Source organism: Acartia tonsa, unplaced genomic scaffold (genome assembly GCF_053477335.1).
Source record: "Acartia tonsa isolate MP-2025a unplaced genomic scaffold, ASM5347733v1 sca12, whole genome shotgun sequence".
NCBI classification, from domain to species: domain Eukaryota; kingdom Metazoa; phylum Arthropoda; class Copepoda; order Calanoida; family Acartiidae; genus Acartia; species Acartia tonsa.
In genome coordinates, this window is record NW_027649606.1 from 13428 (window position 1) to 32833 (window position 19406).

General features: G+C 33.1%; 1 protein-coding gene across 1 annotated transcript; it reads left to right on the forward strand.

Moving 5' to 3' along the window:
- Nucleotides 1-6805: 6805 nt before the first annotated feature.
- On the forward strand, nucleotides 6806-14370 carry LOC145311636 (uncharacterized; the record flags this gene model as incomplete). Its single annotated transcript, XM_080150569.1, has 7 exons — nucleotides 6806-6913; nucleotides 7758-7822; nucleotides 11507-11592; nucleotides 12386-12476; nucleotides 13118-13143; nucleotides 13903-13965; nucleotides 14281-14370. Coding segments are annotated over exons 1-7 (470 nt in total), but the record flags the coding sequence as incomplete, so codon positions are not given.
- Nucleotides 14371-19406: the final 5036 nt, after the last annotated feature.

The following is a 19406-nucleotide window of genomic DNA, read 5'->3' on the forward strand; positions in this document are numbered from 1 at the left end:
AAAAAGTAGGGGGGGAGGGGTGGGTATTCTAGTAAGCAAATATTATAAAGTAGATAAACTATTTGATAAATTTTCATTTAAAGAAAATATTCTTGAATCTATTTGCTTAAAAATTTCCCACAATGGACTAAAGTTTTGCTTACTAAACTGTTATCGGCCACCCAATCAGAGTAGTGCTGAAATAGAAGAATTTTTTGAACTTTTTTTGGACCTGATTGATAGAATAGCAGCTTTAAGCATACCATACTTCATTGTAGGAGATTTCAATTTTGATCTTTTCAAAATAAATAATATAAATAGCAACTCCATGAGAATTATTGAGTCTTTTTCCTTTAACGGTATCATAAATACCGTTACCAGAGCTACTAGAGTAACTAGAACCACTGCAACCCTTCTTGATTTATTCGGGATAGGTAACTTTATTCAAAACCTAATGTCTTCCTTTGTCTTAACTTCAAAAATCTCCGATCACTTGCCAATTATTAATTCATTCCGAATAGACAGAGTAAATAAACCCAAACCTCCAGATTTCTTTGAAAAAAGAGAATTGAATGATGAAAACTTTGATGCCTTAAACTATGCACTCTACCACACTAACTGGAATCACGTTTTAAACCAAGACAACACAAACATTGCTTATGATAACTTTATTTCAACCTTTTTGAGACTTTATAATGAAAAGTGTCCAGTTAGAAAAAAACGAAAAAACAAACGTACCCAGCCTCAGCAGCCTTTCATGTCAGACTTTTTATTGCGTTGTAGATTGCATAGAGATATTTTGTACAGCAACTTTTTAAAAGACAAAACAATTGAAAATGAAAGTATTTACAATGTCTATAGGAATAATTACAATAGGCAAGTGAGAAGAGCAAAGATTGAATATTACAGACAACAAATAAGAGATGCAAACGGGGATGGGAAAAAACTCTGGAAAACCCTAAAGGAAGTCATTGGGTTTAGTAAATCTTCCCCTGAGTGCACATACCTTCAAGTAGGCCCAAACAAAATTGAAAATGACCAAGAAATAGCTAATGAATTTAATCGTTATTTTAGTCAGATTGGGTCTTCCCTAAGGCCTGAAATTCCTTCCACCCCCAAAAATTTCTTTGAATATTTACCACCCCCATGTCAAGATTCCCTCTTCTTTGAGCCATTGTACCCCTTCAAGGTTATTAATATCATTCGTAGTATTAAACCTAAGCGTTCCACAGACATAAATGATGTCTCGATGTATGTTCTGTCTCGCTGTGCTGATACCATTGCCACTCCCTTAACACATGTTTATAATTTATCACTTCAAAATGGCACTTTTCCTGAAAAAATGAAAACTTCCAAAATAGTTGTCCTTCACAAATCAGGTTCACTCAGCGAGGCAGATAATCATCGAGGAATTTCACTCATTGACAACTTTTCCAAGCCCATTGAAAAATATGTCTGTGAAACGCTGGTTAAGTTCTTGGAAGATCGGTCTTTTTTTAGCAACCGCCAGTTTGGCTTCATGAAAGGAATCTCAACCTTTCACAATGTATTGAACTTAAGCACATTGATCACCCAAGCACTCAGTCGAGACACTTCCTGTATGGCCATATTTTTGGACATAAGGAAGTGTTTCGACATGATAAATAGGGACATCCTTTTTAGCAAACTGGAGAATTCAGGGATAAGGGGGGTTGCACTTGATTGGTTCCGTAGTTATTATGCAAATAGGAAACAGCGTGTATATTTTAAGGGCCTTTTCTCCTCCACAATTGAATTCATTATCATTGGCGTACTTCAGGGGTCAGTCCTGGGACCAATTCTTTTTTTGATTTTTATCAATGACCTTGTTTCATGCAGTGAAGAGATCCTAATCAATCTCTTTGCTGATGACGCAGTGGGCTTCATTGAAAAGCAGAATATTATACAATTGATCAACCTTGCAAAGGAGCTTGTCCCCAGACTGACCCAATGGTACAATGCCAATAAACTTCTTATTCACCCCCGCAAGACCAAATGTATGGTCTTTTCCTCCCCCCGTGAGATACTCACCCCCGCTGAGCTCGCCGCTAAGACCAACTTTGAAGTCTATGTAAACATGAATAATCATAACGAAAATGATGAGTCAAAAATCACTAAGTTGGATCTTGTGAGCGGTACCAATGAGGGTAGTATCAAACACTTGGGAATTCAATTGGACGAGAAAATGAAGTTTTCTTATCATCTTGAAAAAGTCTATAGCAAAGTCTCTAAAATAATTTATAGTATGAAAGTAATGCGTCATTTGTTGGACAAGAAACACTTAAAGCTACTCTATTCTTCTTATATTAAGTCGAATATCGAATATTGTTGTCTCCTGTTCACTGCCTGTCCTATGTATCTGTTAGCACCAATCATTAAGTTGCAGAAGCAAGCCATTAGAATAATCGAAAATTTACCTAGCAGAGCTCACACAGCTGAATTCTTTAAATCTAATGGCATACTTCCATTTAACCTGTTAATTGAATTCAATGTTTGTAAATTTATGCACGCCTATAAATTAGGCAATTTTCCCAAAATTTTCGAAAACACCTGGAATTTTGTTCAAGACAGACATACGTATGGCACTAGGAACAGGAACAACTTTGCTTACGAACCGGGCACCAATAGAAACTTTCTCCTGCACGCCCCTCTTAACTCTTTCCCAACTATATTCAACAACCTTCCACTTGAAATTAAACTAATTGATAATAAAAATATTTTTAAGAAAAAATGTTTTACTTATTACCTAAACAAGATTGAGTTTTAAAAAAGCAAATATTTTAAAAAAGCAAATATTTTATTTTTGAAATTAAACTGATTGATAATAAAATTATTCTCAAGAAAGATATTTTACTTACTTATTACTTACTTTCTTAAAAAAAAAGCAAATACTTTATTTTTTCTCTTCCTCTATTTAACAATTTTTTGTTCTAACTAAGTTTCTATTCGTATCTTTAGCCCTCGACTTTTTGTAAGCACTTAATTTCTATACCAAAAAAATAATAAAACAGCATTTCTTTAACCTCAAATCTCAACGAGTAGGTTCCGTAGGAACCGACATACATACCTATGTATAGAGTAGCTTTAGCATAGTTTGTTTCTTATCCACTTTATTCATTTTACATTTTATATTTTGACTTTGACTTCTTCTATTATATTATATATTTTTTATCAAGCAACTAACGAATCGCGCAACCTCTACCTCTATTTTATCTAATAAAAAAATAACAAAGTTTTTTCATAATTTTGACCAAAAATATATTTATTTATTCAAATTTAGATATCGAAAATTTTGTTTAATATATGACTATCGCTGACTGGACTGGTTAAGCTCATGTAGTGGGCATAGCCATCTACTCGTCGTAGTCGCTGGAGTCATCGACGTCGTCGGGTTCCTGTTGGAGGAGCTCCTCCACAAGGTCCTGCTGGACGGTGACCAAGCGGTCCATGGTGGCGATGGAATCCATGTTGGCCTGGAAGGAGCGGGCGTACGTGGGCATTACTGAAATTAGCCTCACGACTAACCCATAGTTGGAGTACATCATGCGGAGGATCTCCTCATCGATGGCATCTTGGCGGAATCTCCTCCACATAAGTCTGTCGCCCTCGTACACGACGCCCATTAACCTCCTCTTGACCATAAACCAGAGGTCCAGACAGCGCCTGTCTACCCCCGGAAATGGGAGTAGATCAGGCACTGCCGCGAGGTTCAGCAGCTGCTGGACGCCGTGCACGGGTGCAGGATCATCGATTTCATCGCTTGAGTTCAACATGGCGATGAGCTCCTGCACCTGGTCTTGGAGGGGAACATCTTCTTCTCCTCCAGCCTCCTCCGGAACTTCCGGCGCCCCATCCGGTAAAGCACCTTGGCCTTGTCCAACTTCCTCTTCTTGATCTGACATTTCTGAGACAATTGAACTTTGACCCTACCCACCCCCATATTTATACCCCCCTTGTGTCTTAATACCATACATTATTCAATCTTAATTTAACTTATTAATTAATAAATAACTTTCCCTACTTCCGATTTCCCGCGTATTCCCCCTATGCTTTACAACCAATTGTCTCCCCCCCGCCCCCTCTTTTGCTTTATTCTTTTGCTTTATTCTGCCGTGCTTTACCGGAAAACCACTCTTCCCCCCTCCCCCTATTTTTCTCCCCCCCAGTATATACCAAACGATAGGCGCCGCTCCGTCTGTCTAGCTGGAAGTCACGGCCGCGCACAAACCACCCACCACTCCCCTTCTAGTTTTTTCCCCCCCTCCTCCCCCTAACCTGTTGAATTCCCTGACCCATCTCCCTTATTTTAACCAGTTTCTCACTTCACTTTTTTTTATGCTAATGAAAATTAATCCATAGCGAAATATTAACAGACATCCTATTACTCTATACATCCTTCATAAAAAATAAAAGTTCATAGCAAGATATCTAGGATTTATTAAACAAATCAATGAATTTATGATAATTTATGATATTTTAATACTTTTACTTTTTTGGATAAAACTAAACTGTATTATTCTTCAAAAACAATTTTATATTTCAATAGCCATATCAGTAACTTTTTGCAGTTTTTTTCTGTTGATTCATTGTTGATTTTTGTTGATTTTTGTGAACATCATGTGGACATTTCCGCGGGTGTTTTTGCGGATATTTTTGCGGATATCTTGTATATAAAGTCGTAGAGAACTTGACCGTAACTGGTTCAAACCGAAAATGGCCAACTTCTGGAACTATAGCTGGAGACAGGCCCCCTCTTGAGCAGTTATCCGCTCAGCAATTTCACCCAATTTAGCTTCATGAAACTCCATGTCCTTGTTTGGGTTGTATAGTGTGAGGGCCAACTCGGTTTCTAAATAACCCTGTTGGTATAGAAGACGGGCTACCTCACGACGTACTTCGTCACTGACATTGTCACCATTAACTATATTGAGAAGTCGTTCATATGTTATTGTCAATCTATTGCGTAGCGGCTGCCACATTTGTTGGTATTCTTCCTCTCCGAACATTTCGTGTCTAAACAATAGTAAGATTTAAACCTCACTAAAGCAAAGCTATAACCAAATTACGCGCGCAATAGCACGCCACAGTCTTTTTTAACATGACCCACTTTCACCCTTTTACCTTCAAAAAGGGGTGGAATCAATGGATTAATGATACGTTTTCGCCTTCCCTTAAAACCCCCTCCCCCCCCCCCTCTTCCTCTCCCATTTTGTTGCCCCATTCACAGCCATGCTGTGACCAGTTCTCAAAACACAAAAATCAGATTCCGGAGGAATCGAACCATACATATTTAGGGACACACTCCCATTATCAAAATACCAAAATCAGATTCCGTAGGAATCGCATATGACCTATTCTTAGGATTTTTTATATCCATTCTCAAAAATAAAAATCAGATTCCGTAGGAATCGAAACCAACCATTACACCTTGTTCACTTAAGTACACGATATGATTATTATTAGGGTATTCTTGTCCTTTTTTGGACTTTTCTTTGGTTTTTTTTTGGATTTTTTGGATTGGACCAAGTGTTATCGCGAAATTTGCCGTTATCCTGTAATTATTGGTGTGGAGATGTCCTTAAAACCCGGACAAAACTCCACTCTATAATGAAAATAATTTGATATAAAGGAAACTGTCTATTTGGAGCTGAAAAGGGATCTCAACGGGAATAGCGACTCCTTATGGAGGTTTTGGTTCCTTAATTGTTCCGAATTCACGCTTGGAGAAGTTGCAACTGATAGTAGGAGGATGTCTGAAATACACAGCAAGATATTGTTTCATTGTTAAGATTATTATTTATTTGCACATATAACATTGTATCGGCTTGGCAAGCGTCAAAGTACACCAGTGGCTCCACAACCCTTAAAGGGTTATGCCAACTATCTGGTACAATGTTGCATGGAATTTTTATTGTAAAATATTGTCTCCATTCAATTTAAACTGGCCTGGTAACTAGGTGGAGATGAAGTTCGGCCAATTCCATGCTAGGTACTTAATAATTGTTATTATGTATATTATTATCTAACCTGCACCAAACACAACAAACCAGATGAATCAAACAAATCAAGCATAGTAACATAATTTATAATATATATCTAATAAAATATGTTGTACCTTTGAGGAAAATAAATCTTATCTTATCTTATCTTAACTCAAGTTTGCAAGATTAAACGGTTGCGACACTTTTTGTATAGCCATGTCACTAATAGCTATAAAAAAATCTACATATCCAAGCAACTACTAGCTTGACCCGCTATTTGTATTAGGTAATCTATATATATCATTTACAATTATGGTTGAAGGTTCAAACATATAACTTAAAGATTGACAACCCCCCTCTTTAAGCCTTCTTGCACGCCCTTGTAATTGTGTAGAGACTTATCCTTTACTTTGAGGATTACACAAAATTATTTTCATAGCTAAATCCTTCCAGGAATAATAAAACTTTCAGTGTCTAAAACTACTTAACAGAGTTTAGCTTTTATAATCTCTGTACAGAAATTATATTTTAAATAGTACATTTTTAAAACCTGGTAGTTGAGAAAAAAAACTGTATTTTCTAGATTTTTAAAGAACCTTTAGGCGTTTGAGAAATCATTAGTCTCTATTCATCTTTAATAAAGATTGTTTTGAATAAAAGAAATTAATTTTGAACTTTATAGAGCGTTATTTTGAATACAGCTAAAAAAAGTATTCTAAAGCTTATGATTTTCCTGACCTCTCAAAGTTTTTCTTATGTTCTCTAAATACCCAAAATTGTTCTTTTTTATGTTTTTAGAAGAATTTAAGTTTGAAGAAGACAATTTTTACACAGGATATTTTATTTTAGTTCGTACGAGCTCTCTAGGACTGCGTGTGTAGAAATTATGGACGAGAGTGAAGATTATATCAAGATAGTAGCACAAACTAATGCAGGTACATAGATATAGATAGATAGATAAAGGGTGTGCAAATTCAAATTGCGCGGGTTGTGTTAATAATAGAAAAAATGTTACGCATACCGTTAGAACCGCTAAGAATTATACTTTTTGTAAATATAAAAACGATTACTCTGCTACATATAGTTAGGGAGCTACTTGGTATAATATCCCAACTGACTTGCGAGTATATTAGTAAATATTAGAGAATATGATGTGCAAAAAGAAGTGCGTAAATTTTTAAAATTCGAATTGCGCGGCTTGTGTTTGTAGTAGAAAAGTGTTACGCTATGAACTCAATTTTTTTTGGAAATATAAGAACAGTTCCTGTGCGGTTCTAACGGTATGCGAAGTATTTTTCTACTACTAACACAAGCCGCGCAATTAGGATTTTTAAAAATATCCACATTTTTTTGCATTCCCTTTAGATAGATAGATAAACAGATAGACAAACAGACAGACAAATAAAGAATTTATTTTTCAGTTATGATACCAAATACCATGTTAAAAACTAAACTTATGTAATAAAATGTAGAATGGGATCTATTAGAGGAGAGTCGGTGAAATATAAGATGACTAGCGGCTACGCCCCCCTAGAAGCCTCTAGGGGCACTTAAGGTAGTAGGGGAAAAAGTCGACCTCATCCCATTTTAAATTTGAGTTTCACAAAAAATTTTGGGGGGGTAGAGGGGTGAAGACACCCTCCCTAAAAATAGTTTCCCAGGGCCTATAAGAAGCTTCACTGTAAAGGAGAACAATATCGGTTCAGCGGTTAGCGAGATCTTTCGGGACAGACAAAAAACGCTTACTACTTTATATAATAGGATAGAAAAACTGTTTAGGCTGTGACAGAAAATACAAATGTTTGAGGATGTTTAGAAGGGATGAAAATATTTTGGAAATTCAGGTAAATAAACCTTTTATTGCTCATGTATGTTGGGGCATATCAATACCTACTACGCCCCTGTCCTCTGTGAGCTCTTTATCGGAAGGTGTGGATGGGAGGGTGTCGGATATAGCCTAAAACCATCTCAAGACCTAAATCTGAAAATAAAATAGGCTTTAAACCATCCCAAAATTAACCTATATAAAGCATCCTTAAGATGGATAACTAAATCAGTTCAGTAGTTATCCAAATCTTAGACAAAAGTAACCTTACTACTTTATAGGATAATTAATGGTATCTCATTGTGATATGAATTCCCAACTTTTCAAAGAGTTTTAGTTCTAATATTAGATAAAAGAAAAGTTTGTTTTCTTTCTTCAAATAAAAATGAGAAAGGATAAGATAAATGTTTTAACATGATATTCTTTATATAACCTTTTTTTTACAATTAATTCTATTAAGACTTAAGAACTTTCCTCAATTATTTTTATCATTAAATAAAAGTAACAGGATGTTTGTCCGTGTGTAGCAAAGGATCTCGCTACCACTGAAACGATAGGGTTCTCCTTTACAATAAAGCTTGTTATAGGTCTAAGAGTAATCACCCTAGAAAATTCCCCACCTGAAATTATTTTTTTACTTTTTTATTGTAAAAGTATAATTAATTAAAATTAGAGGGCAACTTTAGAAGAAAAACTTTTCTCCTTTGCGAAAAAGGACGAAGATCAAACTGCATAACTTTTGTGTTACTTTTGAATCCTTTGACGTCATAAAATAAGGAAGATAAGAGGAGAAGTGGGAAAGAAAACCCCTAAAAAAGAGATGGAGAATATGACGTCAAAAGTGGTGCAAAAGTTATGCAGTTTGGTCTTCGTCGCAAAAAAGCCTAAAATCTTCCTTCAAAGTTCCCTGGAATTTCGTACACTGCGATTTAATGGTTTCTGAGATCTTACTGGATATATCTTTGAAATAGTTTTTATATAAATTTAAAAGTTATAAAATAATGATTCTTTGAAATGCTAAACTTTTAAAACTAAAATGTGACATTTTTACAAAACATTTAGTTAATCTCTTTTCCACTTTCTTATTGTAAAAGTATAATTAATTAAAATTAGAGGGCAACTTTAGGAGAAAAACTTTTCTCCTTTGCGAAGAAGGACGAAGATCAAACTGCATAACTTTTGTGTTACTCTTAAATCCTGTGACGTCATAAAATGAGGAAGATGAGAGGAGAAGTGGGAAAGAAAACCCCTAAAAAAGAGATAGAGAATATGCATGACGTCAAAAGTGGTGCAAAAGTTATGCAGTTTGGTCTTCGTCGCAAAAAAGCCTAAAATCTTCCTTCAAAGTTCCCTGGAATTTCGTACACTGTGATTTAATGGTTTCTGAGATCTTACTGGATATATCTTTGAAATAGTTTTATATAAATTTAAAAGTTATAAAATAATGATTCTTTGAAATGCTAAACTTTTAAAACTAGAATGTGACATTTTTACAAAACATTTAGTTAATCTCTTTTCCACTTAAAAACAAGACAACTTGTGGTGATATCACACAAATATGAAAATAAAATAAATTTAAAAACTCAATAAGTTAGGTAGTGTTTTTTTTGGGTAATAATAGTTAGGTTAAAATGTTTATATAGTGGTTAGGCTTCCACATGGTTTTAAGCCCTGTCTGGCTAGAATTCTTTTAAATCTAGAAAATAAAATATAAAATATATTAAATTTAAAATGGATATTAAAAGTTAAAAATTGCTCTAAATTTAAGATTTTGCAGATTTCATCCTTCCGAAAAAATTAGAAAGTTATGGAAGTAAAGCTGCATAGAATACACATTGTTGGTTAAAACTCATTTACACCAAAATGTATTGCATAAAAATAGAAAACTTTTTTTTTTATAAAATTGCAAACACAAAAAACATAAAGACAAACTATAAAGAAAATGGAATAAAACACATCCTCTTTAAATTGCTTCCAAAGTTACATCTAACTTTAGGGGCTTCTAAAGTTTTACTGGCATAGTAAAAACTTTAATTTTGAGACCAGTAATGGAGCGATTTTTACTGTGAAAGTCTTATATACAGAATCTTCAGAAACCATCTTCAGATTTAAAATTATCTGCAGTGTTAAAGTTGACAGGGATTCAACAGGATAGTTTGCGCATTTTCTCTCAAATGAATTTTAGAAAAGCAGCTGCCTTTTATGTAACTTTCAAAAATAAAGTGAGATAAAATTTTGTTGGGGTTGGGTCATACTATTCGATTTAGAGGGGAGGTACTCTCCCGAAAATAGTAATTAACCTTCCCAGGACCAATGTGAAGCTAATCTGTAAAGGAGAACCTTATCAGCTCTGCATTTAGCATGACCAACACATACAGAAATACAGACAGTCACAGATCCTGTTACTCTTATACAAAGATTAAATTAAAACTTGATTCCGTCTTATTAAAGGTAAAAGTAAAGTCTCTGCAGAGTTTACTCGATGTCCCTATAGTAGTGCAATCGCCATTAAAAGACCAATGCATTACCTACTTATTAAGTTAAACTTATTTATCTCATACAAAAAAAACCTTACAGTAATGATTTTCTATATATAATTATGTCGTGTGTTCTAAGCTAAGCTTTTACTTCACAAATTGTCTTTTTATTTCAACATTTACTAAATATGGCAAGAAAGTGTTTATGTAATTTGTGGTAAGCTTTTTTGCTTTAGTAATACATACATAAAAAAATTAAAAGAAAATATATCCTTTAATCATGAAATACACCATACATAGTTTACAGATCTAGAATTCTGTAGCAACGTTCACCTGTATCATAATATTTTTATTTTTTAAGATTATACTGCGGAGTTACATATAGCAAGGGCTAAACTTTAACTTTTAAATTAAAACAAAGATAATAACTTCCATGTGTAGAACGGCAAAAAAGTAAGTTAGTGCATATTGATCATGAGAAAACTAAGAAGTATTTAATCTATGAAATTTCCGATCATGGAAAGGAAACGAAGTTGCTGGGTTCGTCGTATTTTCACTGTAGCTTTTCTAGTATTTATAGTCCCTGCGGGGGGCTATAACAATGCGGGGACTATTTTCTAACCCTGCGTGGCAATCATTAACATTTACCTAACATAACCTATCCTAAAATAACCTTTCAAAAGCTACTGTAACGAAAACCGCAACTTCGTTTCCTTTCCATGATTCGAAATTCCTCTTTGTGACCATTAATCCTCATTGCGTTATAAATTAACAGACAGAAAACAAGAACAATAAATGTCCATAGTTTGAACGGGCGGACAAAGGTTTATAAAGAATATTTGTTGCTTAAAAAATATGGAATGTTATTTTTATCTAAAAAGTTGAAGAGTTAATTAAAGGATTATTTTAATCCATTTTCATGAAATGATTTTGTAATTAGAATTAACTAAAAGGATAACAGAATTAACAAGAAAAAATGATATTACCATATGATATTTAACCAGAACCTTAAAATACTTTTGAAAAGTTTAGTTTGGAAAAAAAAATAATTAAAGATTTGAAGAAAAGTTTTGATAAGCAAATCTTAATTTTAAAATCAAGTAAAGGATTTTTTTGGAATGAAAAAGGGTCATAAATTTTACTTGATAAATTTATACTTTTACCAATCATCAAAAAAGATAATAAAATTTATACATATCAATTCATTTATCTAATATTTTTTTCAGGAGGGATCCCCAACCAGTTATAAAGATGCTGCTTGTTCATTTACAAATTTTGATGAAAAGTATATGATCTACACTACTCTAATAAGGTTATTTATTTAAATTCTTTAAGGATTTCTAATCTACATTGTGCATTTAGCTATATCAAAAAAGACACATGTTTTTGTTTACAAATTTGTCGCTCTCAAATGCTTTATGATTAATACTTAATTACCTAAATTTATCCAAGCAATTTACCTATTCATATAAATGTTATAATCTCCTCTAAGAATGGGATAAATATATAAAAGGTAATATGCCCATAAATCGTCTTTAAGATGTCTAAAGTGTAATATCTTCAGATTCTTGTCTTTAAATTTACTTTAAATTTAAAAATATAAAAAGTAATCTGTCCTTTCAATGGACGCTTCAACCTTACAAATTGCTTTACTTTTATTAAAAGTGAAACTTTTCTATAATTAGGGTCGGTCCGTACGTCCGTCCGTCCGTGACGGATAGCTTTTTCCGTTAATTTAGGCGCGTTAGAATTGTCCTATAGTGGTGATCCCTGTAGTAAATGGTACAATTTAGAAAGCGTAGCAACTCTATAATCTTTACCAGAATGTCCGTACGTCCATTTTCAACATGTTGATTTTTTCTCTTTTTTAACAACAATTATCCCGATTGATATTAGTTTTGGTATACTGATTCCTGGGACAACAAAGTAAAATATTATGAGCGAAACAACTCTATAATCAAGTCCTAATAATATATGTAAGTATGTCCTAAATGATTATTTATATTCTGATTATTCAGTTCTGATACTTTACAATTGTTAATGTCTATTTGTCCTACAGTTTCAGAGCTTTGCTTTTATGGATGTTGTCATCCTTGGTTTTTTAGGAAAGGGGTTGATAGAGTAATCTGCCCTATAAATGGTCTGCATAATGTGACAGAATTGTACCTCAGAGGCAAAACAGAACAATGTGATAACCAGGGAGGTTTAGTCAACGAATTATATGAAAAAAAAAGGCAAATAAATATTATAATCCATGATTATAGTAGTGATAACATGTTATTTCATACAGTGCAGTGGTGAGGTTTAATAATGGTGCCTAATAAAGTAAATTTCAAAATAACATTTTTTTATTTTTTTACCAATTTAAAGTTAGGCAACTTTTGTTTCAAAAATTTCAAACTCAATCTCTATTATAAGACATAAATGATAAAGTTACTATCTTCGATAGAATAGTTATAAAGACTTTAAAAATAGGATGACTGCACGAAAATAAATATTTATCATTAACTTTTTTTTATAAAAATCAAAATTTGATGTGAGTAATTTTTAATTGCTAAGTGTTTAGTGATTACCATAAATAGGTATAATTTGTGGTTGGACAATGAGGAAAATCAAAATTCTTGTGTGTTTTACTTAATTACAATATTTTAATCAGTTTAAACTAAACCAAGTGTTTGGTATATATTTTGTAATTATTAACATATTCGGAAAAGACGTTCATGGCTGAATTAATTTTAGAATCTTAGAACAATAAATTAAGAGTGGTTAATTTATTCTCATTGTCCTATCCATGAATGATAATAGAATTCTTTATTACTAAACCCAAATTTTGATAGCAGGGATTTACAACAGTTAACATCAGGTAAGGATTTACTTTTAAGATAACACAATAGCAAATTCCTACAGAATTAATTAATTTCTTTGAAAATGAAGATTATTTAAATAATCTATTTACTACGAACCCATATAAATGTATATGATTTTTTCTCATATATTTTGAAATAAAAGGGTTTCACATTAAGTATTTGAAAGAGTGGAATTTTTATCATTGTTTCCTTATATAATGTTTGATTAGGTTAGGTATGTAACTAACCAGCGATCGTGGCTTAACACGTAGCGCAGCCGCTCGTAGCCGGGAAGGTAATAGGTTCGAATCTCGGACCGACACCGCGTCCTAACTAAAGACGTTAAAAATAGTTCATACTGCTGCTGTGTCAGGTGCGCGACATAAATAGTAAGAGTATGCAATGGCCCATAAACAGGCGCAACTCACTACCATGCACAGTTAGGACTCTTCAGACAACGGTCATGCAATCAAAGGGTAGGTTGTCTGATTGATGTTACTTAACCTAATATCCTTGGGTGTTAGAGTATCGCATCCCATTACAACGGATTATACTCTGGATTCTCTAGATGATCACTTAAATCGAAGGAGAATCCTGCCCTTACGAGGTAATGGTAGGTGTATGCCTAATGCCTGTAATGGGCTAATGGGTTAGGTTATAAAACGTTTAGGTTAGGTGTGTGTTATAACATATCTTGTTCATAATGAAACTATTCTTATAAAATGAATTGCTAAACTCTTTTTTATTCTATATTAATATAATTTCTATAAAATTAGATGTGGAGATGCTGAAGATTTGATACAGTTCTACTATGAATGTCCTGATGAAAAAGGATTGAAGTAAGTCTTTTCAATTGAATTATCTTATTCAAGCATCTCTAACAATTAAAACAAGGTTAGGACCTATATGAAGCCTTCCGACTATGGAGAACTCGCGACTATCAATAAAACCTTATTACTTTTAACTATAGATTTAAAGTAAAAAAAAGGGGATTTATACTAGTTATTTATCTGATTGTATTATAGACAGCTTTCCGCGGCTAACAAAATGGGTTTTAGATTTATGATTTTTATTTTGATAGTTATAATTAAGTGCCATAAACAAATTTTGTAATGTAATGTGTTAATTAATTTAATCACTTTTATTTTATTCAGGATAAATGTTGGTCCAAAATCAAATTATATTTGTCTTGGAGGGTGGCAGACTCAAATAAGTTATCAAGATCTTCCAGTCAATGTTAAAGGGTAATAATCAATATTTTGTTTACTGTTTAGTAGTGTCCCTCAAAAAGCAAATTCAACACCAACCCCCCTAACACGTTTTTGATAAAAATTAAAAATAATGGAAAGGTTGAAGTTTCCTGTGGGGCCTAAACCTGCGAGGCTACCCAGTACCTAACATAATATAACGTAACTGAACAAAGGGTCTCAAAAATCAGCTATGTGTCGTCATAAAATTAAGGGAGATGAGAGAAGTGGGAAAGAAAAACCCTCAAAAAAGAGATGGATAATCCCTCATTATCATGACTTCATCTGGCTGATTTTTGAGACACTTTGTCCAGTAACTAATAATCAAACCTGACCTAAAGTAATAAACTTATCTTATCTTCACACTTTAATTGGATACCCCTAATCTATAATACAAAAAAAGAATGATGTCTGTCCGTCCATCCGTCTGTCTGTCCGTCTGCCCGTCCGTGGTGGTTTTAGGCTATTTTCTTGAGGGTTGGGAAACCCCTAACACCCAAAAAATAAAAAAATCTCCCCCCTTTTTAAAAAATTATTTGAAATTAGTGTTGGCGATTTATCTTTTTTTTATAATTAGGTATTTGAAATAAGTGTCAGCAGCTCCAGTACTTAGTATCAGCTTATTTTTTCTTTTCTTTATTACCTCTTTGGGCAAAGCCCCTAGAGGCTAGGGGCGAAGCCGCTATTGTTTATACAAACTAATAATCTTTAAAAAATATATATCATTACATTTTCATATGTTTATATAATATCTAGAGGAAAAATGTAAATAGATAAAAACTGTAATGGTCTCCCGTTGATCCTAATATCATATGAAAAATTATTTCGGTTTTTCCAACAAAAATATATAAATTTGTAAGTCTAGAAGTCCCTCGCTTGAGACATAATATAAACTTCATTGCCATAAAATTAGGCGGATTGGATATGTTGATAAAAAAAATAGTTTGGATCTACTGCAGTTCACGGTAAAATATTGCTGGTAACGAATATTGCCAAAAATCTATGAATTTTAAAGGCTGCCAAACGGTTGAACATAGACGTCCAAGGAGGGGGGTAATGGGGTGATTACCCCCCCCCTCTTAAATGAATTTCCCCAAAATTTTGGATTTTCAATTTTTACCCCCCCCCCCCAAAAAAAAAAATGAGCTTGGACTCCCCTGCGATTGATCCAATGATTTTTGGCAATATTCGTTACCCGCAATATTTTACCGTGAACTGCAGTAGATCCAATAGTTTAAAATTATTTAATTCCAATTATTCTGTCAAATAAATTAAATTAATTTTTAGTCAAATATCTAATTATTCACTTTGCAAGTTCTTTTATTTTTATCTTATCTGAAACTGTATTATTACAAGTTTTCTTGTTTAAGATAATATTTTTTCAGTTGTATGGTTCCCAAAACACAGGCTTCCCTAAACACAGGCGAATCTTTCGTGTGTTAGTTTGAATTGGGCATAGTATGGCCCTGCAAGGTTAGGGAACCGCAATAATTGTTAGGCATAAGAAAACTTTACCTCCAGCAAAATGGGGATAGATGTCACCACATTTGGCATACGTGTTCTATTGACGTCATAGTAGAGGGAAAGAAAAAGGTACGGGGGAAAGAAACTCCCTAGAAAAGAGATGGGTTAAAGGGTATTATATGACGTCAATAGAATTGGCACGTCAAAAGTTGTGACATCTATCCCTATTTTGTTAGGGCTTATTATAAAGTGTGTTACTTTTTTATATGTTTCATCAATATTTGGCCACAACTCAGTCAAAAATGCTTACAAAATAGACCTTTTTCGACCTAAAATACTCAAATACTTCCTTTACAAGGCCCATCAATCAGTTTTGAGATATCTCCATATTTCAAGGAAAATTGACAAAAAAGGCAAATTTAGGTGTTACCTTTTTATATGCTCAGATACCATGAAATCAATAAAAAAATACTTATTTATACTTTTCTCTCATCTTTAAAGTTTGATTCTGTTGAAGTAAATATTCTTGAAGGGATTTATGCATTGATTTTACAGAAACATAATATTTAGTGGAAATAAATGATCTTCAAAGAATTTTTTTTTGGAAAATAAGAAATTTAAATTTTAGTTTCAGCTCTCAGTTTAGTTTCAGCTCTCAGAGAATACAGTTCTCAGTTAGTCATGTGATTAAACCTAAAGTGAACACACTGAAATTTTAAACAAATACTTCAAACAGCAAACATTAAGTAATACATACTTAAATTTTTTACATCAGCATTCATAAAAGCAAATAGCCAATTCCATCATTCTACAAATAAATAATCTCACTTAACACAGATCAACAATCACTGCACACACTCATATCATCATGACAGATACTAACCTAATTCTTCTTGACTACGAGCAAGAATTTCTTAGCAGAATTCTTGACCACTGTGTTGACAACCTTCAAGTTAAATCAAATAAGGGGCAAATTGAAAAAATGCGTCTAAACATCTCAAATGCATTCAAAGAAAACTTAAGCATCTTTAGAGAAGGGTTGAAAAGGGAAGAAAGAATCCGTAGTGAATTTAAGAAAAATAAGAATGATTACTTTCTGACCCTGAAGGGTGAAGCCACAGTTGAGCAAAGCAAAAACACCATAACACAGCTTCTATCCACAGGCATCAAACAAAAATACAAAACACACAAAAATAAGACAGAACTGACTGACGCAGAGAACATTGACTTAGCTAACAAAAGCAGGATATTTGAGCCCAAACAGGTCATCATTATCCCAGCCAAAGACAAAAACAAAACTCTTATCAAATTTACCATCCCCCCTAATCCTCTAAATATAGACAACAACACCAAAATCTATGCATCAGAGGCCATCTTCCAAGGGGCGGCGCAACTGGGTAAAAAATTAGGCTTAGGAGTGAACAGAGCGATCCCGACTTGTGCTAAAGATGCGGTTAATCGCATCAACAAGCTAAGTTATACAATCCGTACGCAAGATAAGATAAAAACCAGACTCGGCATTCACCAAAATCGCTATTTTTTTAAGTTAAAATACAACGAAAAATGGGCGGACATTTCAGAAATCGACGCCTTCTACAATAAATACAAGGAGGATATAAAAAGCATACAATCTACCCCATATATTCCTTATTCCAAAAAACAATAACTACTTCTTACAGAGTGGCTCCATTTCCTAAGTTTTTAATGAATACAAACTTTTTACAAAATATGTAAGAAAAAATTCTATGTCAGCACTCAAACTACATACAATAACTCTCAAGTCTATAATTGAATTCATATTTTTTATGATTTTTATAACAGAGTGCCACTCTAGGAAAATTTTCTTTTTCATTTCAATACTTGTAAACTTAATCTATTCTAACAATCTCCTTTTTTCAGTCAAGTGGATATGCGCTTCCATTAAAAAATCTACATCAACATCTACAAACATCTACAACATCTACAAAACCAAAGATCCTGATATAAATCTACATTACCAACTACAATACAATTATCCAGCCTACAAACTTCTTACTTCCTTATACAAACTTAAAATTCTGTTCTCAACTAGAACACCTATTATTTAAGCATATGGATCTTCTAATTAACTACAATCTTCTCTTAACCACTATTGCCACATAAAAAAATTCGTTTTTTCTTTTCTTTATATTATGTTACTTGTATTATGAATTTGCTACAAACCAACAAATATTTAATTAACTACAATCTTCTCTTAACCACTATTGCCACATATAAAAAGTAGTTTTTTCTTTCTTATATTATGTTACTTGTAAAATGAATTTGCTACAAACCAACAAATATTTAATTAGCTACAATCTTCTCTTGACCTATTGCTACATAAATAAAAGTCGTTTTTTCTTTTCTCTATATTATGTTACTTGTATTATGAATTTGCTACATACCAACAAATATTAATCTCAACATAAACAAACTATCATATATAATAACTAAAATTTTAAGTGCAGACCTCTGTAACGGTATATTATTAACCACCGTATTGCTACATAAATAAATAAATTTTTTTTATTGCTACATACACTAATAAATATTTAATCTCAATGAAAGCTATACTTCTCTTTAATACCTATAACTGCGACGACCCATGTCATAAAATTCCTCAAATTATTTTCAACTTTACAAAACTACATAATAATATGATTTTAAGTATTATTACCTAATATTTCACATTTCAGTGTCTCACATTCTGCGAATGTCTTCGTTATACATACGCCTCCTTAGCGAACAGGGGGTAGCTAACTTAAGACACAGGGATGCAGGTACGACAGGGTTACCTACAATCACAATTCAATATAGATGACCTTAAAATAGTGGAGAATGTATATAGCATCAACATTAATGACTACAAAGCAAACTATATAAATTTTAACTCATTTAACTCAGACTACATAAATAATTTTATAATAGGTCACTTAAACATTCGCTCACTAGACAAGAACAGTGATATGCTCACTGTTCTTCTAGAAGAAATCAACCACAAAATTGACATAATCTGTCTCACTGAAGTCTGGAGTAATCACACAAATTTCAGCATACCAGGTTACAACTTTGCCAGCATCCTCAGGAATAATAAAAGAGGTGGTGGGACTGCCATATTGTCCAAAAAAAAACTAAATGTTAACATAATAAAAGAGTGCACTTTCATTAACAATGACACGGAAATAATAACTATTCACCTTAAACTCAAAAATGCAAACAGACTAATATCCTCTGTTTACAGACCTCCATCCAACACATTTACTAACGTAAATAACTTCCTATCAGACATTAAAAAAATTATTGATTACAAAAATAAATCAATCCCAAACGCAACAGTAGATATACTTGGTGACTTCAACATAAACATCTTAAACTATCTCAACAATAACCTGACTAATCACTTCCTTACAGGTATTGCTGATCTTAACCTGAAATCATGCATAAACATCCCAACCAGATTAACACATCTTTCAAAAACATGCATTGACAATATTCTCACAGATGACCCAAACAACTTCACCAGTCATGTTCTCCCTTCTTCAATCTCTGAC